The sequence below is a fragment of the Nicotiana tabacum genome, chromosome 8 (assembly GCF_000715075.1).
Source record: "Nicotiana tabacum cultivar K326 chromosome 8, ASM71507v2, whole genome shotgun sequence".
Classification (NCBI taxonomy): domain Eukaryota; kingdom Viridiplantae; phylum Streptophyta; class Magnoliopsida; order Solanales; family Solanaceae; genus Nicotiana; species Nicotiana tabacum.
Window position 1 is genome coordinate 109,686,477 of NC_134087.1, and position 26,216 is coordinate 109,712,692.

A 26,216-nucleotide genomic window follows, 5' to 3' on the forward strand; every position below is an offset into this window, starting at 1 on the left:
ACAAGCTGTAACTCTCATCCTTCTTTTTTCATTTGAGTTCAGAAATTTTGAACTACTCGCCCTTTCTTGCCCTGAAAATACTGGTGAAATTACTAAACTTGGAAATGCAAAACCTACTTCAAAATAATGTTTAATAAAGTTGTTGCAGGACAAGCAAACCAAATCATAATGATTGGAAGTGCAGCTCAAGATTTCTGACTTGTCAGCTTTATGTTTCCATATTAACTAGGAAAGCAGGAAATACATATATTTTTGCCTCAGCTTCCTGCCAACTCAAAACTATACTTCATAGGAAATACATATATAGCAAAGAAAAATTACTGTACTTCATAGGAATCCAAATAGTAATAATATTAAAATGCCTAGCAACTTTTTCTATGGACATTAAACAATTTGTTTTGACAACTCCAGGGATCAGTCTATTAATCAATTGCGGGCATTGTATTAGAGAATAGAGATCAAAAATTCAGATTAAGTCGGTTTCAATAAAATAGGTCCATCAATGAGAAGTAGCATCTCAAACATGGTAAAGAATGGAACTTCAATCATGTAAAGGGCCAAATGAAGGCAGGCACGTTTGCAAGGAGAAAATTCTCCAAGACAAGCTTCTAAGTTCTAACTGATACTACAGAAGACACAATGTTAGTCAAAACCACAATTGAACACAAGCACAAAAGATGACAAGCTATCAACAAAATGCTCTTGTACCAGAAACCCATCTTGTGATGACAGACCAGCCAAAGCTTACCCTTTTCTCGTCGCTTTACATTTCTTTTCCCTCAATTTCACATGCATCATTCTTCAGCTCCTTCAATCTTCTGTAACCCTTGTCGGTACCAAATAACCTAACAAAAGAAAGAGATCCATCAAATCATTCACAATAACAAAAAATATTTTTTGTTCAATTTTTCAGGCAACAAAAATAAAAATAAACACTTTCAAAAATTTACTAGATACTATCACTGAGATAGATTAGCAGTCAACACGTTAGAGGAGTATGGAAGCATTAGCAGCTTATAATTGGAAAAAAAATAAACAAAGAGCATGGAAATTGATATCATAAACTTCCGATCTCTTATTTCCCGAGGCTTCATATTCATGCCAACTCCTAATAGAATTAAGCGGCTCTAAGATACTTTTTTTAGCCTAGTGGGACACATTTCTGTCAACACTAAACAATCTGCTCTCTTTGGATTCAAGAAACTGAAACTGCAAAACAGATTTATATTTTGCTCTGAATGCACAAGGTAATCAAGTGCTGCTTCACGATTGCCAAGCCTGACAACTCTATTTCCAGAGACCCACTCAGCTATTTTATTTTGAAGTTACAAAATCTTCGCTTATGGTGCACAAGAATCACATTTTGACAGATTCATATCTCAACATGTAAACCAATTCCAATTAAGAAAGTCTGATTTTAGAACTTTAGAATCAAAATATCTGAGGCCAATCCAATTTGAGGCATTGCCCCTCTGCTTTCATGAGGAGAAAAGGTCAACTGATGCAACTGCTGCAGAAGATCGTACAAAGGCCAAAATTGGATGCGCAAGCTTAAGCTCAGTGTGGAATTAAACCAAACTGGTTTAGAATTTACTAACCAAGAGAAATTACTGTACAAACTTACAATGCGATGAAAACATTTTTGACCATTTGGTCGAAAGTGAAACAACTTCCTTTTCACTTCTTCCCAAATAAGATACCAAGCAATGAACTATGATTTATAAACCCTTTGATTTAAATAAGATTTTGAGTTAGCAGTATGTCATGTTTTGTAGGCACACTGTATGACTGTTACTTCAGAAACAATCATAGTCTCCCTTAAAGGGCTTGCTCCACTTGGAGCAGCAGCAAGTAGAAAGTAGAAGAAAGGAGAAACCGCACTAAGAAAATTAACACACCGCCATATTTTGCCAGTCTTCCATTTTTGTTATATATTTCTTCTTCTTTTCATCTTTTTTATGGAGGGGTTGTGTGACAGCAAAGATCAGCCTCCTAAAGTGAGGTAAATGTACCTAATTCTGCTAAGAAAATAGAAATTTGGTTTTGCTATATATTCAACACCACCACAGAACATGATCTTTAGCATTTTAGCATATCAAAGAAGAAATCGATTTTCTCATTGTTAAATTATAGGAGTAGTAGAAAATTACCAGTCCATGTAAACAAACGTTGATGAATAGTTTCCAGACTTCGTATAGAGCAGCCGGTGATGATAGTCATGAAAATCAGCGCTGGGAACCAAAGGGAGCAGTTTCAAACATCATTGGAAAATGTAGAAAAATATAACAGCTATTCTAAGAGTAATATCTGCACAGACCCTCCATATAATGGCAGGAAGTTTGAGAGGCTCCAAGGGAAATGGTAACCACAGTGTGCCTCAACTGTCTCAAGGACTCTAAGCACCATCCACAACCATAATGTTATCAAATGGGGCCCAGTGATGGCTGGACCCACTATTGTAGCAAATCCAAGGAAGAGAATTTCAGCAGGGTGAGCATATTCAGAAGTCAATCCAAATGGTGTTGCATACCTGTGAATGAAACAAGCACCAGTTTTAAATGAATGGACAGAAAAAACACAAATCAAAATATTGATTCAAAAACACTACTCTTCACTGACTCGTGATGGACGCTGTGGACATGCTTGTAGAGCCATTTAGTATGTAATATCCTATGTCCCCAATAGAATACAAAATCCTCTAGGATAAAGTAGAAGAATACTTGTGTTGAGATCACTTTCCTGCAGAAGCAAAATATTTGCAATTCAGTCCCAAGACATCAACAAACAACCAAGCAACACCTTCCACACCCCCACGCCCACCCAAAGAACACAAACAGAAAAAGAAAAAAGGTTAGAAGACAAAAGAAACAATATTTGCGGCTGATAAAATCGTGTATCTGTCACCATCACCAAACTTTGAGATAATCATATACAAGTATGTCATTGCTAGGCTTTAGTACATAAAGAACCTGAAAGTACCAGGACGGCAACGGGAGAGTACTTCGCATCCCCATTAATCTAAAGACCGGATATGATGCCATCATAAGTGGGAGATTAACACAGAAATGATACAGCAGCAGGCGAGTGATGCATTTCTCCTGAGCTGCTGGGCTATTATTTTTTGTCTGCAGAAAATGAGAGGTCAGGAACCCTATTATTGAAATTCAGTAAGATAAGATCAAAACAGTACACTCAATCCATCTGAGAAGGACATTTTAACTATTAGCTTTGGAAACAGCAGAACCAGCTTCTAATGTAAGAGAAAAGATAAAAGAAAGAAACAAGCGAAAAGCCCTCTATGAACGTTAACAAAAGTCTGATTTATGAGGAATTTGGATGTATGTCAGAAATAATTGACGGTCTACGAAGGTCTACTGGAAACTGTAGGGGTAAGGTCTACATACTCACTACCTCCCTAGATCCCACTTGTGGGATGATACTGGGTTTGTTGTTGTTATTGTTGTTAATTGTTGATAGAAAATATAACGTGGTTGATGTCTTTTTGTGTAGGAAGAACAGCAAAAACTGACAAATAAAGTTTGTTTGTCATACAACAAATGGGAAGTGGCAACTTTCTAGGTAAAACCGATAATCTCCTTTCTGAAGCGCTACCTGCTATCTACTTGACCTTTGGCGAAAAAGGCCAGTCTCATTATGTTAGACATATTATGATATGCATGAACAAGAAAGATATTTTGCAGTCTAAAAATTAATCAATTTAAGAGAAATTTCCATCTTATTTAAGATCTGTCCTGCTCAAAGCATCTTAATAAGAAATCTGAAAGGGAGGGGGGGGGGGAGGGGGGTGTGAGGCAGAAGAAAATAGTTAAACTGAAGACCTTAATGGATTTTGAAAGAAAAACAGATACACATTTTTGTGGAGACAGCACAAAATTGACACTAAGACAGCTTGAGAATGTTTAATGAAGACAGATAACGAATTTGACACTTAATAGAGTAAAAAGGTGATACCTGAATCTTGTATTTGCTCAACCATCCCGCCCTTTCGAGAAGAATGAAAGGAAGTCCAGACAAGAAGAAGACACTTTCATGAAGAAAGAAACTTCCAAGACAAGCCAATTGAAAGTCGCTAAAATTTGTAATCAGATACTGAAACATCAAAAAGAAAAACAAGTGGCTTAGGTATTTTGCACTTTATAATTACTATATAATGATGCAAAACAGACACTTGAATTTCACTTAATTGGAAACAGAGCAACACCAAACTGCAAACTTGACTATGGTATTTTTTTCAAGTTCAGCACTACATAACGAGCAAATACGGAAGCAGCCGCTGCACGTAAATCCATAGTTATTTCGTAACCAAGAAAAATGAACTTTAACCTTCAAAATGTCTTTTTATGTTAGGCTGTGCTAGTATCAAACATTACTACGAGAAGTGGTCCAGGAAATGGAAAAGAAAGGAAAAGAGTAAAGAAAAACACCTAACAAGGCTTAGATAGTTGTAGTTTAACACCCCGTTTCTTCACCCTGCTTTTTTCTTTTGCCCCAAACCAAGTCAACGTGTCTAGCTCTCTCTCTCTCTCCCTCCTCTAATTTACCTCATCAAAAAACAAAAAGTTCTCTCTCCTTCTCTAAACCTCAAGACAGCTCATGACGACTCTTCAAACACCAACGAGGACTATTTGAACTAAGACATTAGTCCAGATTTCTTTGTGTCGGCTGTATTGACTGGTGTGGGTTTACATGGAGCGCAGATAGTACACTAGCCTGACAAGTCACACCATGCCACATACCGTAACGTGATATCTAGATTATTATAACATTTATTATAAATAAGGGTATTTTTTCATAAAAGAACACCAAGTCAGTGCTATGTATCTGTACAACGAGTTACAGCTCTGGGGATCTCAAAAAATTCATAAATCTATCAAATTTCATTAACATCTTCACCCAAACTTCCCCCCACCCCAACCAGGGCTTTGTTAAGTGATAATGAAGTACAATGTGGGATGTGGTGTCACTGCACGTCATCAGTTCGAGCTCTGCCACTGACTACAGCCTAGTATATAAGTGGGAGCAGGGTAGAGGCTGGACCCATACTCCCCTGAGTTTTGAACCTAGCCAAATACCCAGAAAATTCTTGGTTATCCCAAAAAAAAAAAAAAAGAAGTTGATAAGGCATCTAAATTTTGACAGAATTCACTGTTCTTGATTTCCCTTCGAAACCGCAGTCATTCCTCTAATTCCACAAATCCCACATAATGCATAACATAGTAGTTCCCCAGAACTTTTTAGCAGACTTCTAGACGATGGAGCCTATTCAAGTTCTTCCCCTAATGTTTTATTCATCGTATTGCTACATATAGTGCTGTCCCTCTCCATGCAGAAAAGAGATATCCAGAGGAGCTATAGTTCTCTATATAGCATTCCAGGAATCCAGGGATTTTTTTTCCAATTCCTTTTTTTTGGTAGTAAGAATTTGATAGTAAGACTTGGGTGTTGTGTTCCAATCTTGGTACATTTCCATACTAGAGAATCAGCTTTTGGACGTAAGAATTGAAAAAGTTTAACCTTGCTAAGATTCGATTTACATTGTCAAGATTGCAAGCTTTAGCTCGAGCCTTGTCAAGCTCGTGATCATTATACAGCCTCCAGAATTTCAGGTTATGAATGCAAACTAGAAGTTTGGGAATTCCTCAATAAGTGGGATATTTCCAGGCCGATAGTCAGACCAAAATTTAACTATCCATCTCCAACCTTCAAAACTGGTATGTGTGGTTAACTACCCCAAAAGCCTCCTTGGCAAATTACTAAGTTCCATAAACTTAACTCCATGAGATGGTTTATCGTTAACTTCCTAGGTATATTTCACTCGTTATATCCCAATTAACCTAATTCACATCCAGGGGGATTTCAGCTACTACTTCATGCTTTTACACCCGATCTAGCTCCAATTTCCACAGTTCCAAAACAAACAGAATTATATCATTCCACCTTCCCTTGAGCCCACTTCAGCGGGTCTTATAACCTAATAACTACAAAATTATCAAATCATCGGTGTTTGAGCTCCAACTGCTTCAAACTGGGTACTGATACATATCTTTGTGCTCTATAGCGCTCACTCACTGCACAACGTTCAGTTGTTAATTATGTGTGCCACTAGTCCAGCACGTGTTCCTTATTGTCTCTTAATGCAAATTAATCTTGCTTACTTTCTCCCCTAAAGTTGCATTGCCTATATGAAAACGCCTATAAGTCAACAAAATCTCGATCATATTTGTACATTGCAGTTATATCTTCAACAATCAACTGCAGTAAAATAAAAAACCTTACTAAAAAATAGAGAAATACAGAGAACAATTGGTGCTTCAGTCCAACAACCGAACAACCAAATCATGCATGGAGAAATTATTCATTCCGCATGAAGATTAACGATAGAAACAATGCTGTGCCACTCATGCAGCAAACTAATGCAAATCCGCTTGCACAAACAGACAGATTCTCAAAATCGGTGCATTAGTTAGATCCATATCAAAATGCGGTTAAACGAAAAGCGAAACAAGTACAATCTAGGGCTAGTACATTGTTAGCACTGATTATCAGATTGAAATTGCAGTAAAAAAGAAGAGAGGTGTTACCGTCCAAGCAGATTCGATCATGGAAGCCATGGTCAAACAATGAGGATTGACTCGATCTCCGGCCAGCCAGCCAGCCGCAGAGAGAGAGAAGGAGAGAGAGAGAGAGCGCTAGAAAGTGTGTGTATGTGTGTGTGTGTGAGAGAGAGAGAGAGAGAGAGAGAGAGAGAGAGAGTATATAGGGCAGGTGTTGTAAAGGGGCGGGGCGCACTAGGGAGAGAAAAGCGGGTCCATAAGAGAAGAGACAGACTGTCAGAGGGAATCTCAGCTGACGGCCTCTTAGTTGAATATGCGATGCAGAAAGACAAACACATGTGCTTTTCAAAAGTTTTTACATGTACACGATGTCATCCAGTCAGCCACTCAATCAAGTCGGGGTTCAAACCAGCTTGCCCACACATTACACTGCTCCACCAAATACGAAAATAGAGGAACAACATACATGTTCTGCCACGTTGGCGCACTCTGACTATTAAACTTTTACTATATGAAAAAAATCTGATTTAAAAATAAAAATCTGATTTCGTTTTTGTCTTTTCCCAATTTAAAATCTAATCTCCAAAATCCATTTCAACTTTCACTATTCACCATGGTCATGTGTTATATATTAATATCTTTCCTTCTTAATTTGTCCCAGAAAACAATGACTTTCTGATTTTATAAATTATTTAACTTTGACATTCTCATTTTATCCTTTGAAATCTTACTTTAATATAAATTTTGTTTTCTGTTAAGAGATAAAGATGAACGAGCATGTGGAAACTCTTTGGTAGCAATGGTATTATTTTTTATGCTTTGGCTATGTGCTAGCTTATGGACAAAAACTGTTTCTTCGCTTCTTAGTCAAAAATCATGGAAATAATCAAATAATTTTCATATGAAGGAGTGTCTCAGACAGCTTGCCACAATTATCGAAGGACTTTATTCACCTAACACTTAGGTAAACGAAAAGAAATTACCTAATATTTAGGACTAAGTGCAACAATAATCACATTTAAGCCCGTTATTTAAAATATATTCATAATTATAATTTTTTTTAAGATTAGCCAATTCACTCAAATTTCAAGACTAAGTATCTTGAATTTGGAAATTCAGGACTTCTGTCATGAATTTTTGAGATGCTAACTGATATTCAGGATTAAGTGTCCTGAATTTCTTAACTACTAATTTAAAATTCACGACATAAGATTCAAACTTTTGGGCACAAATTTCGAACTTTAGGACACGATCTCCTGAAGTTTGAATTTTGAGGTTTAAACTCTAGGACGCCCTGAAGTCTGAGCGAATTTGGTTAATCTTTAAATACATTGTAAATTGTGAATATATTTTAAACAACATACTTAAAAGTGGCTAACTGGTGTCATTTTCACTAATATTTATTGTATTTGTTGGAATTTAAACCTAAAACTTTATGATTATTTTCTCACTTCATTGACATTAAGGATTTGGGTGTAATTGAGTATAATTACACAGTTTGGCATGTTTGTTTGGCCAAGTAATTACTTGGTTAGCATGAAATTGGGTGTAATTACACTCTCCAATTCTCAAGGGGAAGGTGAGAATGGGTGGTAATTATACTGTTTAATTACTAGGTTGGTTTTTAGTTTCTTTCCTTTTTGTTTTTATTTTAATTTATTTTCTTTATAACTTTTTATTTCTATTATTTTAATTTTATTCGTACTGTTTAATTTCTTTTGAAATTTTAAAAAATATTTTTTTTGTACATTATTTATTTTTTATTTCTCTTTACTTCTTGTGATTCCATGTAATTGCTTATATTTTATTTTTTATTTATTTTATTATTCTATTTTTTGAAACTACACCTTCCAATATTAGAAATAATGATTCATTAACAAACTTGGCATATAATGAGTGATGCAATTAAAGTGGAATTTCGTTGTTGAATGTGGTTATAAACTTATTATGTTTCCTAATCTTAAGTTGTAGTGGAATTTCTTATTATTATGTTGGAATTTGACATATGTTAAACTAATTTATTTTTATTTTTTGAATTTTGAAATTGTGTTATATTCATGATTCCAATTTACTTGTTTTAGCAGTATTGGCTCATATTGTATGTTGTTCATTTTTTAGTTAGAATTGATAGATTAGTTTTGTCAAACATTTGAATAATGTTATGACAGTATATTTAATAATATTATCTAATTTTATCAAACATGAATTCCATATTATTTTTACAAAACGTATAGTTTTAGTTTTGTAAGTATCTAAACTAAATATTATTAATTTGAAATATATATATAAATTATTTTTACAATATTAGTTATAAATATATGATTATTAATTAATGTATATTCACGAAAAGATACACATCTTCAATATCAAATATAATATCATTTATACTTATAAAAAATTATAGGCGTATATTTATTATATTAAATTTTAAGTTTTGATAAATTACTTAATTTAAAATTAATTTAACTGTGTAAATACACTTGTGCAACCAAACAGTAAACTTGTAATTACATTGTAACGACTATGACAAACAAACAGGTCGTCGTAATTACACAACTGTATAATTACTAGGTTGTGTAATTACTATCATAATAATTAAACCAATTTCAAAACAGACCCTAAGTCATACCTTTAGGCGCAATTGAAAAATAAGACAGAGGTAGCATTTTTTTTTATAATTTTAGAATAACTGAAAAACTTTTATAAGTATTACTCCCTCCGGTTCACAATAAGTGACCAATTTGTTTTTTTATTTTGATTCAAAATAAGTGTCCAGTTATGTAATCAAGAAAGAATTCAATTTGTTTTTACAAAATAACCCCTATGTACATATCCCTAAAAAGTTTTCTTACTCCTTACATTAAATGTTTAATTAGGGGTAGTTTAGTCATAGTAGGTATTTTTGTATAAAATTTAGTATTTTCTTATTGAGCGTATTAAAAGCAAATTGATCAATTATTGTGAACCGGATGAAGTATTCTACTAAATGATTGCTTCTTTCCCAAAAAGGAATAATGGAGCTCGCGAGTCACGACGGACAAAAACACTATATTATTTATGGAACTGCAAAATCACTTCTTCAAATGTTTTTATAAACAAAACTACCTATTTAAAAATTGACAATAACGTATCAATAATAAAAACCTTTTTGCGTGAACAATAAAATCCTTCGATAAAAAAATGTTCAAAAGTAGTTGAAACTCGATTATTAAAGAATGATCTGTTTCACTCTTCAAATATATAATAGCATAAACGGGATCCAAAAAGTATCACTTTACTTGTATATACAATTTTCTGAAATTTCTAAAAAAAAAAAATCAAATATATCTAAATAATCAAAATTAAGTTTTGATATGATGTTTTTAACTTCTTCTGTTTTGGTTTTTAATTATTTTTTCTATCATAATTTTGTATAATATGTAAGTCAAAGTTCAATTTAAAATGATGCCTAAAATGGTAACATATAGAATAGAAAGTTAATACGTAATCAGAGACTGGGCCTGCAGGACAATTTCTCCTTAATCCCTCGCCCCAAACTTTTGCTTGTCAATTTGTTATAATGTCAAATGGAATAAAACAACAGCACGTACCTACACAATAGCAAGTTGTACATTTGTTCCCAGAGAGAAAATTATGGCAATAATCTACAGAAATGCTGGTTTCAAGCACATACTTGTGCAAAATGATTTGAAAGTGCCCACACAAGGTTATTATAAAAGGTGAGACAATCCAATCTCATCCAGCAAAACATATTGCCTCAGCCATTTGAATATCAAATTATTACATACTGCAGGTCGACAAAGAAAATTAGTGCATATGATTACGTTGATCCGCCAGATAATAAGCACAGCTGAAGAAAACGTTACACCACGGCTTTGCTACTCTGTAACAAGATCTTGCAGTCTTCAACATAAGCACTTGGAATACATAGTACTTCTTCCCACTCTAAGCAACAGCTTGCATCAGTTCATCAAGAGTTGCAAATACAAATGCTATAGAAGAAAATAAATCATTTGATTAATTAGATCAAGCGATATGGAAGATAATAGTATAGAAGAATTCAGTGTAGAATGATATACTCCATAAGTAGAAATAAACGACTGAACAAACTCTGAATCTATACAATACAGCAAAAACTGGCCAAGAAGCTAGGGAAAATTTCTGAACAAACTAAAACCAATTTTAGGCAATATACTTTAACCGAACAAACTTAAAATCAATTCCGAGCATTGGGCGACATACTTTAGCCAGTAGCTATGAATTTTTTTAAAGATTTAAACAATAAATTACATGAAGCTTCCAATAAAATAATCAAGCCACAAACATCATCTCTCCTAAACGCTTGTACAGGAATCAGCATCGCAAGTTATAGCTTACCGCTTGAACATAAACTTACAAGGTAAGACAAAAGGGCTGCATATCAAGCATTTGCGCCAGGATCACTGATCACACCAAGGAAATCATCCTTTATTGTACCGATGCAGAACTGCAAAAGAAATGGGAAAACCAACAGATATGAGGGAGGCAACAAATGTCCATGTATGACGTAACACAAGCAAATGTATAACTCGCATAAGTCCTTGTTTTCGCTTGAAGTTATTATGTTCTTAATTCTTCATGTAAGGTTCCCTCATTCTGGTGTCAAGTTTCACTTTTGTGCATTGATTATATCAGCAGCATTCTTGTTACTTTGATAACAATCGTAATGAAAATATTTTTTCACGCTATCCATATATGCTCCATTTCTTGGAAGAACCCCAACCTGCACAGTTCTCTTGGTCTCAAGAGCTAGTGATTCAGTCACATAACTAATCAGAACACAGTTTGGCATCTAGATACCCTTAATGAGTAAATGTAATGTACACATGTAAACATGCTAAATGTCTTATACATTGTATCTCAACAGTGTGATGCCTTATTTTGTTTGGGACTATTGGTCATGAGTAACAAGCATAACAACGGCAAGATAATAAGAAAATGAAGCGAAAGGAACATTATGTAGCAGTAGAAATCTTACAATAATAGAATACAAGAAAAGAGGTCATGACTCGATAGTCGATTAGTCGATATTAAAAAACTAGCAGTGTCATAGACTGTAACAGCCATTTGTCAAAACCAATAGGATCATCTTGAGAATTTTAAATCTCGCAGGCAGTGATTCCCGCCCCCTTCCTCCCCAAAAAAAAATAGAATGGGCCATCTTTATATACACAGAGATGAACCAGAATTTCAGGGCATCACTCAAGATTTCTGAAATTTCACAAGGTTATAAGGCAAGTCAATAACATACAATTTCTGTGGCATCAACACGAGTTCCAATGATCTTCAATCTAACTTCACTCTCCTTCTGAATTTTGACCTGAAAAAGATGAATTAATCAAATCACTTAAACATCACAGGCTGAAAATTTCTTAAAAGGAAGAGAAAGCTTGGTGAAGCATGAAAATTTTCATACGGAGCCATCGGAAGTTGTATAATTTGGTACATCTCCTGACTGAAACTCCATGTCATCTGGTATCAACTGCACGAAAGCCAAGGGTCACACACAAAAAGAGATAGACAAAGGCCAAAGTATAAGCTTTTACATGCATCAAATAGCCTGATATATATGGCCATTATAGACAGAAAAGGACAGATCCTTTATTTTTTTCAATATACTATCTCTTCAACACATACATCTCCAAAATAGAAAATGGTATTCCCTCCGTTTCAATTTAGATGATGTAGTTTGACTTGGCAAAGTTTAAGGAAAAAAAAGACTTTAGAAACATGTGGACCTAAAAGCTTAAGGAACAAAAGCTTTGTGAGGCCATGACATTTGTGTGGCTATAAAAGCTTTTCATTAAGGGTAAAGTGGGTAAAATGAAGAGTTTAAAGTTAAATTGTTTCTAAATATAGAAATATGTCATTCTTTTTGGAATGTACTAATAAGGAAAGTATGTCATTGGAGGGAGTAATAATTAGGATTCATTAAAGAAATCGAGAATCCATGCATGGGACATGAAACCCTTCCTGCATGAGGCACTAATATATTTTAACGTCTAATTATCAGGAATCATTCAAATTAAGAACAAAAGTTCGTTGCTTTTTCTTTCCATATAATTCAATTGAAGCTGCAGCCCTATCCATCTATCCATTTGATCCAACTTTATTTGTTCCATTCCAATAATTCTTATGCGGTTTTATACCCTTTACCTATACATCACCTACAAAGATACTCAATTAATAATAAGCAAGAAACATAACACAAATAAAAACAACTATAGTGGCCAAATAGCATAGACTTTCCAGAAAATGGGCCAAAATCCACAAAGGTCACACCATAGTGACTCCACATCATTCTACTGGTACTGTAACTACTAGAAGAGCGTCACAACCACCAAATTACAATAGAGAGAAGCATTGTGCATTCATTTCAAATAACTTTCAAGTGTATTTCTGTTCATGCCAATCTAAAATGACCAACTGAACTGAAAAGAAAAGAAAAGAAAAGGAAAGGAAAGGTAAGGTATTGGGCTCCATGTCCTGCTCATTCTATTCTCAAGATAAGATAAATCTGACTTTGAAAGTATCCTCCAAAAGCTTAGCACAAATTTTAATCAATACAAAATACATGGTCAATAATCATTTGCATATATATACACACATTTGTTCTCCATCCAACAAAAGTGACAAGTTCAGAATACAATATCATGTATCCACTGTCCCAACAAAAAGTGACAAGTTCAGAATACAATATCATGTATCCACTGTCCCAACAGAAGTGATAAGTTCAAAGTACAAGAGTCAAACTAATGAATAGTCAATCTCAATTCAAATTATTTAAATATCAAAATAGTCATTAAAAAGAACCCTTTCGAATCACCAAATTTAAATAGGTCATGTTATTAGCAAAAGGGGGCATGCTACTTCCCAGTTCAATGATAACTTTTAACTAGAGATCCCCTTTACTCATAAAAAATAAATAAAACTATAAACTAGAGATTCAGATTAGAATAACCATTTGATAAGACGATTCCTTTTCACTATTAACTCCTCCAATCGTTTTACTGAATTAGCACAAAGGAAACAAGTATACAGGACAAAAAAAATTAAAGAACCTCCATTTTACCTTTCAAATTCTAACTGTTGTGTGACAAAACTAGCACAATAATGTTTTGTAAAAGAAATATGTGCCACACGTAATTAACCTGTGAATAGAGCAGAATATGTGCTAGTTTTATGCCAAGCTAAGATAATGGACCTCAAAAATCACGAAGAGAGCAATATATTCCGGTGTTTAACATTCTAGAATAAAGAACCAACTCACATGGTTTGAAACGAAAATCTGCACAGGCCCTGCTTCAGCAAAAAATCCCATCTGCACTGATCCACAATAGTAAAATATCTACAGGTAGAGAAAAAAATCTGTTAAACTAACTTTCATTTAAGAAAAAAAATATCTTACCTTGTTAACCATGGTTACAACGGCTTCCAAAATCTCACCTTTGAAAGGTCGAAATACAACACATTGATACTTCACCGGGAAAGTAACAAAACCAGTTCCATCACGAATTAGACCTTTACCGACGCTTTCAATCCCAGTAATGGCCACAATGAAACCGTGCCGACCGCTGAAGAATCCAAATATCTCAGGAATCAATATAGCATAAATATTGAGCTGAACACCAAAAAGAGAAATTAAGTCCATGGATGCTAAAAAGTGCCGCATCCCCTACTACTTTGCAAAATTGGTGCAGAGAGTATACCAACATTTACAAATGTATATAGTTTAATAAATAAACATATATATGTATATAGATATAAATAATACATACTTTCATATACGGAAAAGGTCCAAATTCGGCCATGTACTATCCTAGATTGTTCAATTTTTCCCTCCATTACAGTTTTGGTCCATTTATGCCTTGTCGACAGCAAATTGTCTGCTCCATTGTAAATGGATGTACTCCACATGTCAAACTTTTCAAGAAAAAAGGTCCCAGTTTACCCGTTAACTTTTTTGACTATGAATCTAAATTATTCTCAGGTAGGAGCTGAGCTCCGTCTGGAGTCACGGGCAAAAACGGACTTTTTCATAGCGGCAAGGGTAATATTAAGCCCAGTAAAAATTTCGTAAGGCTTTAAGACTTTAACGTGCGCCACGTCGATTTAAGATAACGTTTTTCTTGCCAAGGCTAACCAAGGACGAGCAAAATATTATACAGGCATTGTATGAAGTGCATAATGATATTTGGAAATAATTGGCTTGGGCAGAGGATCACATGAAGAGAAAGAGAAGAAAGAAAATTCTAAGGCAATGTTACAGCATCAAGAATCGAATGTTACACTATTGCCAGGAAAAAAAATCGAGGCAATACTGCAGCATCCAAAAGATCGAATGTTGCAGCATTCAAGCAATTCTATAAAAGGGCCATCTCGGTCAGCCTTCATTTTTGAAGCTAGGCATGGTTCCTTGCGAGGTTTTTCACCAGAAATTTCCTTCCAAACATAAAATTTAACTGGAAATTGTTGATTTATGATAGATTAAGTTTGTTAATATGAATCTTAATATCCAAATGTGGATTCTTTCTAGAATCTTCATCTTCCCAAAGAATCTTCAAAGTTGGGAAATTTCAAGATTTGTCTACAAAAAGGTAACCTCGCTACTCCATTGTTATATATCGTGTTCTAATAAGCTTATAGAACATGTTTATAGAATAAAATTGGAGCTTAAATAGAGATTGTTTGAACCCTAGTTATGGGTCTTGGAAATTGATTTTTGGGTAGAGAAAACGGATGGTTTGAACCCTAGTTATGGGTCTTGGAAATTGATTTTTGGGTAGAGAAAACGATGAATAATGATGGGTTGATCTGAATTGTGTCGTTTTGATTTTCTAATGAAGCGACTAGATTCATAAGACATATAATGAACGGATTGGAGTTAGAAAACGAGAATCAACATCCAAAGGAAAAATGTGGATTTCTCTTGAATCTTTAGGAATTAAGCATAAATGTTGAACATTTAGTTGATTGAATTGGCGTTGTTGTGATATGATGTTGATGAACATTAATTCATATGTGTAGATTCAAATCATTTGTGTCGAACAACTTGTTCTTAGACAATTGGAGATAGCGCTAAAGAATAGAAGGGCATATCCAAGGTATGTTGAGCCGAACCTTTACCTAGCATTGTTTTTCTGAAACTCCACGTCTTTCGACGCATATCTACATGTCTAGGTTTTTTTTTCGAAAACGTAAATATATGATTGTATGGTACAAGTAATCATGCATTATCCATATATGTTGAAATGAAAATACGCAAATGCTATGTTTCACAAAGTGTTATGACTATATGCATTTTCAAGATTTCAAATGAACATGACAATATGATTTTCAAATGAAAATGACTGAATTATGAATGTTTCACGTTTTAAATGAAAAGGAACATTGTGTTAAAGTTTTCCATGAATATGAATATGACTATAGCTTTCAAATGATGAATGCAAATGGCTACGAAATGAAAAGAGAATGTTTGTGGCTATTGAGCCTAATTTATAGATTATGTTTAAGGGCCAAAGGTGTCAACTACTATGAAAGGGCCAAAAGTGCCAATGCTTTTATAAAAGGGCCAGAGGTGACAAATAATATAAAGATATATTGAGAGTATCTTTAGAGAGCCGAAAAGGTATTGGTAAGTAAATCGAACACCCAAAACTACACCTTCGGTTGTAGAAATCTAGTCGTACCGTGGTTTGGACTGGACGATTAGATACTACGGTTGTACCGTGGCTTGGACTGGACAACTGAAATTGCTAGCAAACTAATATCGATCCACACGGCATTGTGATGAGATGGCTTAGCCGATAGGGCTGAGATCAGACTGCATGCCGTTCACATGGTGGTTTAACAAAATGTTGGTAACTAATGAACTGCACCAAAAGTTATAAGTTTCTTTACAAATTCAAACTTTATTATGGATTATGAAATGATTTCAATTGCTAAGAGGATCTTTTTATGAAAATGTTGATGAAATTGATTACTGTTTTAATTGCATAGTACCTCTTCATGTTCCCTTTGTATGTTCTTGTCCTATTTTTATGTGAGGGAATTGACGATGCATAAGAGTACTTTTCAGTATGTACTTATGTCTCTTTGGCTGCAAAGAAGGATCTAGAATTTTAAATTTATGGGTTCCTACACAAATCTTAAGTTAATATACAATAATAACTGGAATAACGAACTGGGTTCCAAGCTAAATATTCTTATATATTTAATGAATTTTTCAATACAAATACCGGATCTAGACAAAAGTTACTAGATTCACGAGAACCCGTATCTAACTCATTGGATCCGCCCCTGTTTGGCTGGGGTTGATACTTTTGGACGGCGTGGATCACCCGATACTTTCCTAGTGGGTATCTTAGAGTCTAGTGATTTCTGCATTTAAATAATCCTTGTCATAGAAGCTCCGGGTACACTGTGTATAAAATATAGGCATGGTAAACATGAAATTATGTATAAGGTTTTGAAAGGTTTGGGGCGTGACAATTAAACCAAAACTTAACCCATGCCAAAGTTGCTCAATTTCAGGGGTCGATTTTACCCTTTTCCCTTTCATATATACAGACTTCTGAGTTGAAAGCAGTGCACTCGCACCTGATGTCAAAGATTGGACCCTAACATGCACAAAAATAATGTTGATTTGAGAATAAATTAGGGTTTAATCAAACCTGCAAGTTCCTTCGACATCTTTCATGAGTTTTGAGACGAGCTTTTCCCGAAGGTCACGGCCAAAGTGACGAGGATGCAGCTGCATGTTTCTCTCCAATACTATGTGAAAAAACATGTCTGCTTTCAAGAGAGAGTACAGAAAGCAGAAGCTACAATTGGCGTATGTCGTCTTTATGTGCGACGGTTGAGCGAGAAAGCGAGGTGAAAGTGACCGTCTGCGAAGAACAAAAGAGGCAAGAAGATTTACTAATGTTACTTTGGGCTTGGGAAAAGATCTGCTGGTCGGGTTATGTGAGATCTGGGCCCAATGGAGAACTCTCACTCTCCCAAGTTTAAATAACAATAAAAAAAATGATTCCAACAGTTAGACTTTTGTTTGTGTTATGAATACATTGAATTTGTGAATGTCCAACAACTCATTCATGAACCATTTTAGATATACATGAATATGTTTATTACATTCATTTAATATCTTGTAACTCTTAAGTAAAATGTACACTATATATATGGTGTTACTGATTCTACAAAAGACATCAATAAGATAGACTTGAATACAACTTGATAGAAGAAAAGTTTTATCTATATTTCTTGTCTTATATTGCTATTATTTTATAATATATTATCAACACGAGTTGCTCAAATCATAGTTACTTTGCCTGCTCCACGGGGCTCTAATTTCATTCCCGTCTTTTGAAGTTGAGTCTACTTTTTCATCCGATATGTATTTACAGTTTTATTCTTAGCAACTTTTTAATATATATATATATATATAAGCTATACGGTAGAAGGCTATTAACTTTGATTTTGTGCCGGTTTCAATTTTGAATGTATGTTCCACTAATTTCTATCTGATCCTAGTTTAGTCTTGGTAAAGATAAAGTATACAATCATCCGTTAAATATTTAATATAAAGAATTAGCATATTAGTTAGAATAAAGATGAATTTTTTTTTCTCTCTCTCCATGTAACCATGACTATATATGCTTTTGAATTAATACCCGTTTCTTCATTTTTTATTTCAAAAATTTTTATTTTATTTTGTAAAATTTGCACATGGATGAGGATATTTATCGTATTAGTTTACTGCCACGATCTAAAATTCACTAGTCGTGATGGTACCTAACCCAAACCGCTAGGTAAGCCAACTAATAACTATCTAATTTCAATAATATTAATAAGATAATTAAACAAAGGAATTATCTGAATCTTATACATTTCTCAAGGACTGGTAATACAAATCATGAGCTTTTAAGAATAGAGTTTACAAGGCTGATATGAACTAAATACACCTTCTATTTGAAAAGTACATAAACAGAATTTTAAAGTCTAAGGCTACCATGAACAAGAGGCAGCTACAACAAGGATGCAGGTACAACTTCCAATCTAGCTCACATCGGACACAGCAACATCGACATCCGAAATCTGCACGCAATATGCAGGAAGTGTAGTATGAGTACAACCAACTCCATATACTCAAGAAATAACAAACATAACCTTAGGTTGAAAGTAATGACGAGCTGGAACATGGTCGGGTCCAACACCAATAGCCAATCAACATTTTATAACAATGTAGAGCATATAAATAATGAAGCAATTCAAAAGTAAAATACTTAGCTTTTTCACAATTTTTCGAAAATAATTCCGTTTTTCAAGAATAACAGTGAAAACACGAATTCTTTACTGAAATTGTCGAAAAATATGAGATAGTTTGAAAATTATAATTTTTCCAAAATCCTTTTCACAATAGATGAGATGTTTCATTTTTTTTTCAGATAGCAAGTGTGAGATACCCCTCTACGCCCACATATCAATGTGTGTAAAAAAGTCATGAATGATGTGATAGCGTACAACATGATAAAAAATACATCTCTATGTTGTATGTCATGTGTGCATGCCAATGTCATGTATCTCACAGATGAATCATGTACTCATACTCTCAGAGTACTCAATCTCACTGCCTCATACTTTCCACTTATCATGATCAACCACTCGGTACTGTATATGGCCAATACGGCCTAGGAAAATCCATCCCGGAATATATACAACACTGACTATAAGTCACCCAGTACCAAGGAAAAAGGGCAATCCAACCCCTGTAGAGAAATCCATCTCCAGGTATTAAGTACTTCGAACAAATCCATGTCTAGAGAAATCCATTCCTCAATAGTATCATCCGCGCTCACTGGGGGTGTGTGCAGACTCCGGAGGGGATCCTTCAGCCCAAGCGCTATCATAAATCAATATAATCGCTGCGGCGTACAGCCCGATCCCATAACTGTCACTCATAATCATGCTCTCAGCCTCACTCAGTCATCAAGCTCTCCAGTTTCACCATGGGCTCATAATGTCATGAAGGCTAACCTGGAACAATGATATGATGTATCAATAAATAACAACTGAGACTGAGATATGATATGAATACATGAATATGACTGAGTACGAAATATCAATGAAATCGGTGAGATGACCGCACGAAAACGACCACTATGGGTCCTAACAATATCAACATAAAGCCTAAACATGATATCTAGCATGATTGACAGCTCAATTACTTTATCACATGGTGAAAACATAGATATCAACAAAATAGGGTCACTATACAGTGTCATGGAAACAACAAAGTCATAATTCACAGGGTACACACCCACACGCCCGTCACCTAGCATGTGCGTCACCTCATCATCAATCTCATAGCATGCAATTCGGGATTTCATACCCTCAGCACTAAGTCTAAAAGAGTTACTTACCTAGAACAAGCCAATTCTAATACAGAGCAAGTCAAGCGATGCTCCAAAATGCCATCACGCGCGTAGCGACCTCCGAACGGCTCAAAACTAGCCAAAGCAACTCAAATACATCAAATAAAGCCCCGGGAAATAATTTAAAATGATAAAGATCGAATCCTTAATCAAAACCCAAAACCAGCAAAAAGTCACACCCGGTCCCGCGCCTCGGAAACTGACCAAACTCACAAAATCCGACAACCCATTCAATTACGAGTCCAACCATACTAGTTTTACTCAATTTCGAATCCGAATCGATGTTCAAAACTTAAAAATTCACTTTATGAAACGTTAGGCAAAAATTCCCAAATTTCACTTTGAAATCATCAATCAAATACCAAAAACGAAGATGGATTCATGAAATATAACCAAAACCGAGTAGAGAATACTTACCTCAATCCATATGGTGAAAATTGCCCAAATCCGAGCTCCCCAACTCAAAATATGACCAAATGAACAAACCCTTATTTTATATATTTTTTTGCCAGCTATTCTGCCTCGTTTCTCGTGCCTAACAATCCCGAAACTTGCTTTTGATGCTTCCAATGGATTTCCTGTTAAATTTTAATCAAGTTAGGCTTTTGAATCACTTCATATAATGAAGGAGATATATTGGTTCCAATATTTACAAATAGTGCAGATTGTTAAATAAAAATTCAGTGACAATTTCGTAATTAATCTGAAAAATCTGGCAACCCAAATTCTTAGTTAAATGACCATAAATTCCTCATACAATGTCCAAATTGGACGATTCTTTTTGCTATAGATCCATAATTATGATACGGATCTAATGCTTCAATCAAAATAGAAATCAGAACTCATTTGTTTAATATGATACCATTTATGCTTGAAGAAACGACGTCGAAACATAAGAAAAATGAGCGCAATGCAACCCAAATCTATCCAAAACTCACCTGAGCCCCTCGGGACCCCGTACGAGCATACCAATAAGTTCTATAACATAACATGGACCAACGCGAGGCCTCAAATCATGCATAACAATATTGAAACGACGAAACGCGCCTCAAATCAAACTTAATGAACTTTCGACTTCTAAAAACTAGCGTCGAAACATATCAAATCAACTCAGAATAAACTCAAATTTTGCACCAAGTCACATTTGATATTACGAACCTGCTCCAACTTTCGGAATTGGAATCCGACCCCGATATTATCACGACCCCAAATACCCCGGTCATGATGGCGCCTATCACAGTACTAGGCAAGCCAAACCAACACTTACCATAACGAATTCCTTTTATAAAATTATTTTTCTAAAACCAATTAAGTCTCAAAGCTTTCATAATTAAAATGAATATTCAACAGAAATATGCGGAAAACGGTATGAAATACACTAACACAGCTTGAATTCGGTGTCACTAGTCATGAGCCTCTAAATACAACCAAAACACTATCTAGGTAGTACAATATGAGTCTGAAATACAAAACACTAAGATATGAAGGAGGAAGGCAGGGCTTCAAACACCGTGCAACTACCTTGCGATCTCCGGTAAAGCTTTGAGAGTGTTGGATGCTCTCACTCTGATGCTCGGGCACCTGGATCTGCACACAAGGTGCAGGGAGTAACGTGAGTACGCCAACTCAGTGAGTAACTAACGTAAATAAGGTCTGAGTGCAGTGACGAACAATTAAAGATCATATAAGAGTTTTCAACAGAAATATCAAGTCAAAATCAGTAGTAGCAGTTACCTCATAAAACTTCAATTTCAATTAAAATACTTTAAAATCATTTATTCAATATTTTTCAACAAAGGCTCAGTATAAAAGAAGAGTGAAAGCAGGAAAATGTCATAAACGGGCCTCTCGGACAAGGTATCACTCATAAGTATAGCCTCTCGAGCAAGCCTCTCAGTCACTCGTGACTCATCCCTCGACAATCAGTACTCACACTCAGCACTCCGGCTCAATAGATATCTCATAATAATAACAGTGATAACTGTTGCGGCGTGCAACCCGATCCATAGTATATAGTCAACTACGCTCACTGGAGGTGTACAAACTCTGGAGGGGCTCCTACAGCCCAAGCGTCATATCCCTGCGGCGCGCAGCCCAATCCATAATATATACTCCCTCTGTTCCAGTTTATGTGAACCTATTTCCTTTTTGGTCCGTTCCAAAAAGAATGACCCCTTTCTTAACAATTTAGCTTAAACTTATAATTCTACCCTTAATGAGAAGCTTTTATAACCACACAAATACTCTGAGCCCCTTTTTGATTTGTTTAGGACCACAAATTCCAAAAGTCTTTATTTTTTCTTAAACTTCGTGCCCAGTCAAATAGGTTCACATAAATTGGAATGAAGGGATAAATATATATATAATATCGTTGCGGCGTGCAACCCAATCCATAATGTATATATAATCCTCACCATTAGGTCCTCAACCTCTCTCAGTCATTAACCTCACGGCCACTCGGGCATATCACTGAAAATCAGGGAAATCAGCCCAAACAATTTTCATATATTAAGAAGTAGAGTGATGAAACCGGATTTAAGCAATAAACAAGTAAAACATGACCGAGGATATGCTTTCAAATAAATAGAGTGAGGAAAGTAGTAGAAATACCCCTAAGGGTCTAAACAGGTCGACACAAGGCCCCAAACATGGCATACAACCCAAAATATAGTATCAATCTTTAAAATATGGGATATCATAAGATTTCAAATCAAATACACGGCTTAATAGCCGCTACGGGATGGACCTAGCCACAAATTCCTACCGGTGCACGCCCACACGCTCGTCACCTAGCATGTGCGCCACCTTATTTATCAAAACAATACGAAATACCTGGGTTTTTGATCGGGTCCAACCCTACACCACTACAAAGTGGCAAGAGCGGTCGATGCAACTTTTACCCGAGATGCTCGGGATCGAATCCACAGGGAGCTAGATTGATTGGGATTTGGATTCATATCTAAACTAGCAGTGTGTAGTGCTCTTAATTACTCTTTCAATCATAATTGTTATTTGTTACTTCTAATTTTATACTAATGAGATGCTAAATTAGACTAAGAGTGAATGCTTGTAAGGTTTTCTAAATGATTAAAGAGGAACTAGGGAAGTGACTTTCTCCTAGGTGAATATTTGACGGGATCTAAGGCCTAAGGCAAAGTTGTTATGTTGGGGATTGCGATATAGCCAATGCATAGAACTACTCACTCTATACCTCTCGGTAGCTTGAGTGACTTTGCCCTAATTGACTTTCTCAAGAGCAATTGGGTATCAAAAATTGTGCAAGCAATATAGGCTCAAGTCGGGTATTACTATCCTATCTCAAGGTTTAACCTTTTAATTGGGGCTATCAATCTCTTGGTTACACCACAATTCCTTATTGGACTGATTTTGCTAGACTCAAACTCTCTTTCTCAAGAAGAGCCCAAGTCAAGTAGGCACAAATTAGTGTTTGCAACCACTAATTCAACGTGGAAAACACAACTCAGTCCAAATATCAACTGCCCATAAACATCTAAGCCTTAAATCAAAAGACCCATCAAATACCCACACTAGGATTGAGCCACAACCCTAGATAATGGATCTAGCTACTCATAATAATGGAATAAAACAGATAAATAGATGAAGAATAACCCATATAATTTGATTACAAACTAAGAAATTGAAGATTCAGTGTTAAACTAGCTACAAATTACTCAAAATGGAACAAAACCGTCGTTCGCGTGCTCTGGATTCTAACAGATGCCCTAAAAATGTGAAAAGAAAGTATTTATACTAGGCCGAATTTTCTGGACAAAAATACCCCTGACAGAGGTCTTGCGGACCGTGGAAAATGCACCGCGGCCACGATGAGGCTTTTTGGCTTGACTTTTCACTCTCTGAATCTGGCCACCGCGGACCGCATAAAATGCTCCGGGGCCGTGGTGGCTTCACTGCGGTCTGCACAAAATGCTCCACAGACCGCACTGGCTTCAATCGTCCAAACTCCTAACTCTCTGAATCCCCACTACGCGGATCGCATAAAATAGATTGCAGCCGCGAGAAATCCTCTACGGACCGTACTGCTTTAAGCTCCAAAAGTGCACCTCTCTAAACTCATCCACCGCGGACCACAATAAATGGTCTGCGACCGCGGTGGGTTTGCTGCAGCTGTAGTGGATTTTTTGCTGCAGCAGTTCCTTGATTTGTTCTTGGTACTTGTGCATGTTTCACTCCTTTTTGAGCTGGTTTTGACTACTTGTCACTTTTTTGACCAAACTCTGCAAACAAGTACAACATGTAAGCCTTTGGGACTATTTGTATACATTTTTAATCCAAAACTCAAGTAAAAAGGAGTGTAAAATGAACTAGAATCCCTAGTTATCAACTTCCCCAAACTTAAGTTTTTGCTTGTTCTTAAGCAACTAAAATAAGTCCCACCTCCTTAAGAGTAAAACCAAGAAAATTCAGCTGACCTAAAGTGACCTCATCTAGCATCAATTAGGACTAACAATTGCCCTCAAATCAAATGAATCATTAACAACATTCAACCTTTCAAGCACCATGGTTTTAGTGCGACACAAGAGCATCAAGAGTTAACTCAACCCATCAAGGAAACTCTTTCTACTACTTTGGTCATTGTGGAACCCAAACTCATACTCCTCAAATCTCCATAAGCAAACCTCACTTTTAGGTTGTAGCACTTATAACGAGGATTGTGGGAAACACACTCATCTCTCTCAAAGAAAGGTCACAAGTTCGGCTCTAAGTACTATAAGCTTGCCCCTTATGTGAGTCACCACTAATGTAAGCTTCATTCAACTCAAAATTATATAGGGCTTTTATGGAGATATAGTGAAGGCTTTTGGTTCAGGGTAGGAAATATTTGGTCTAAGTAGGTTCCATCTTCCCTTAAGCACTTCATTTGCTTCATTTTGGCACACATTCTCTCGACTTTTTGAGTCATTTACTTCTTTCTTAGGGATTAGAGAGAGACATTGTCATTTTTTCTTGTTCATTTCAAAACTTTTCTCCTTTCTAAACTTTCCACACCTTTTATCTCTTTACTTTTATTGAATCCCTTCATTTCTTCTACATTGTTCATTCTTTTTGACTTTTTTTGATTTTCTTTCTTTTTCATTGCCTTTCCTTTTCTTCATTTTGTACCTTTTATCACTTTGTTGCATTCCTCCTCTCTCCCCCCAAACTTATGCTTTTGCCTTGTGCTAAGGAAAGATCGGCTGCCAAGAGAGGGTATTTTTAGAACGGATAAAGGCTTATATCATGGTCTTTGAAAGAAAAAGGGTTATGGCTCAAAAGGGTTGACTAGGGATATTATCATTGGTAGTCTATGGAAGTTTTCAAGATATCATTCGGATCAAGGAGAGCCTATAATCACTTCTCAAGTCAAACTACACTTAGGATTTCTCCTAGATAAACATTCAGGGCAAGTTCTAGACTAATGGCATAGGACTTGGACTTGCAATTCAAATTCTCACCACACAAGCTATAGGATTGCTAAAGAGATATAGTCGGGGCCCACAACAATCTTAGCTAAGATTTGAGCAACATGAATGGTCCCGAAAAACCACTTGATGATTATCGACCAACACAAGAGTCTCAAGGTCTTTTACCATCCTATACACAACAATTTGTTTTTGACCATAAGATCAAAGACAAATGTGTTAGGCCCAAGTAAAGTTTTGCTTGAGGCACTATTACTCATTAGCTACTATTTACACAAAAACAAAAAGAAAACATACTCAAACCCTTAAGAAGGTTGTCATGTCATCCATCATCGGGAAGAGCCACCCGGTTCACACAAATTCCACCTTTGGAAAGATCTGTGACTTTAAGAAAACCAAAGGCTTATTGCACACAAAACTCAAAATAAGAAGTTACGAAAATGAAGTAAGAAGCTATGAAAGAAAATGCGGAAAGTAAAATGAATATGTACAATAGGGGGTTTAGAGGAATATACATAAGGGGGAAATGAATATAACATCAGAAAGTAGCTTTATATACAGACCAAGGTTGCAAAGTACGAAAAATGCAATAAACTAGTAATATTATATACATACCAAAAGTGAAAAGAAAGTAGTATCATATTTACAGCCCAATGTCATCAAAATAGGCTACCCCCTCAAATGAAAGCTAGCATTGTCCTCAATGCTAACTAACCAAAAATAGCTCA

The 26,216-nt window shown here is 35.5% G+C and overlaps 2 protein-coding genes across 3 annotated transcripts; both read right to left on the reverse strand.

Annotated features, from left to right (window-relative positions):
• Positions 1-476: 476 nt before the first annotated feature.
• LOC107784901 (methylsterol monooxygenase 2-2) lies at positions 477-6,887 on the reverse strand. Of its 2 annotated transcripts, XM_016606096.2 has the most exons (8): positions 6,603-6,887; positions 3,973-4,110; positions 2,980-3,125; positions 2,620-2,739; positions 2,318-2,530; positions 2,151-2,231; positions 749-845; positions 477-625 (listed from the first exon to the last, which is right to left on the reverse strand). In XM_016606096.2, the coding sequence occupies exons 1-7, from the start codon at positions 6,630-6,632 to the stop codon at positions 764-766; spliced, it is 810 nt and encodes a 269-aa protein (XP_016461582.1). In that variant the 5' UTR covers positions 6,633-6,887; the 3' UTR covers positions 477-625; positions 749-763. The 2 variants fall into 2 exon arrangements, with proteins under 2 accessions (XP_016461582.1, XP_016461581.1); XM_016606095.2 differs by having other exon boundaries at positions 477-845.
• Positions 6,888-10,125: 3,238 nt separating this feature from the next.
• On the reverse strand, positions 10,126-17,612 carry LOC107784900 (DNA-directed RNA polymerase II subunit RPB7). Its single transcript, XM_016606094.2, has 7 exons — positions 17,288-17,612; positions 14,023-14,188; positions 13,885-13,935; positions 12,031-12,096; positions 11,866-11,934; positions 10,972-11,061; positions 10,126-10,567 (listed from the first exon to the last, which is right to left on the reverse strand). Exons 1-6 carry the CDS (start codon positions 17,401-17,403, stop codon positions 10,996-10,998), a joined length of 534 nt encoding a protein of 177 aa, XP_016461580.1. The 5' UTR covers positions 17,404-17,612; the 3' UTR covers positions 10,126-10,567; positions 10,972-10,995.
• Positions 17,613-26,216: the final 8,604 nt, after the last annotated feature.

What these genes read in the sequence shown, in the direction of transcription:
- LOC107784901 (XM_016606096.2), bottom strand. Translation starts at nt 6,632, where the DNA reads ATGGCTTCCATGATCGAATCTGCTTGGACG. An exon ending in TTCCTGCCATTATATGGAGG is followed by an intron (nt 2,232 to 2,317) that starts GTCTGTGCAGAT and finishes TTTGGTTCCCAG; the next exon opens with CGCTGATTTTCATGACTATC. An exon ending in ACGTTTGTTTACATGGACTG is followed by an intron (nt 846 to 2,150) that starts GTAATTTTCTAC and finishes TTCTTTTGTTAG; the next exon opens with GTTATTTGGTACCGACAAGG.
- LOC107784900 (XM_016606094.2), bottom strand. Translation starts at nt 17,403, where the DNA reads ATGTTTTTTCACATAGTATTGGAGAGAAACATGCAGCTGCATCCTCGT. An exon ending in GATGTCGAAGGAACTTGCAG is followed by an intron (nt 14,189 to 17,287) that starts GTTTGATTAAAC and finishes TGGATTCTTCAG; the next exon opens with CGGTCGGCACGGTTTCATTG. An exon ending in GTGTTGATGCCACAGAAATT is followed by an intron (nt 11,062 to 11,865) that starts GTATGTTATTGA and finishes TTTCTTTTGCAG; the next exon opens with TTCTGCATCGGTACAATAAA.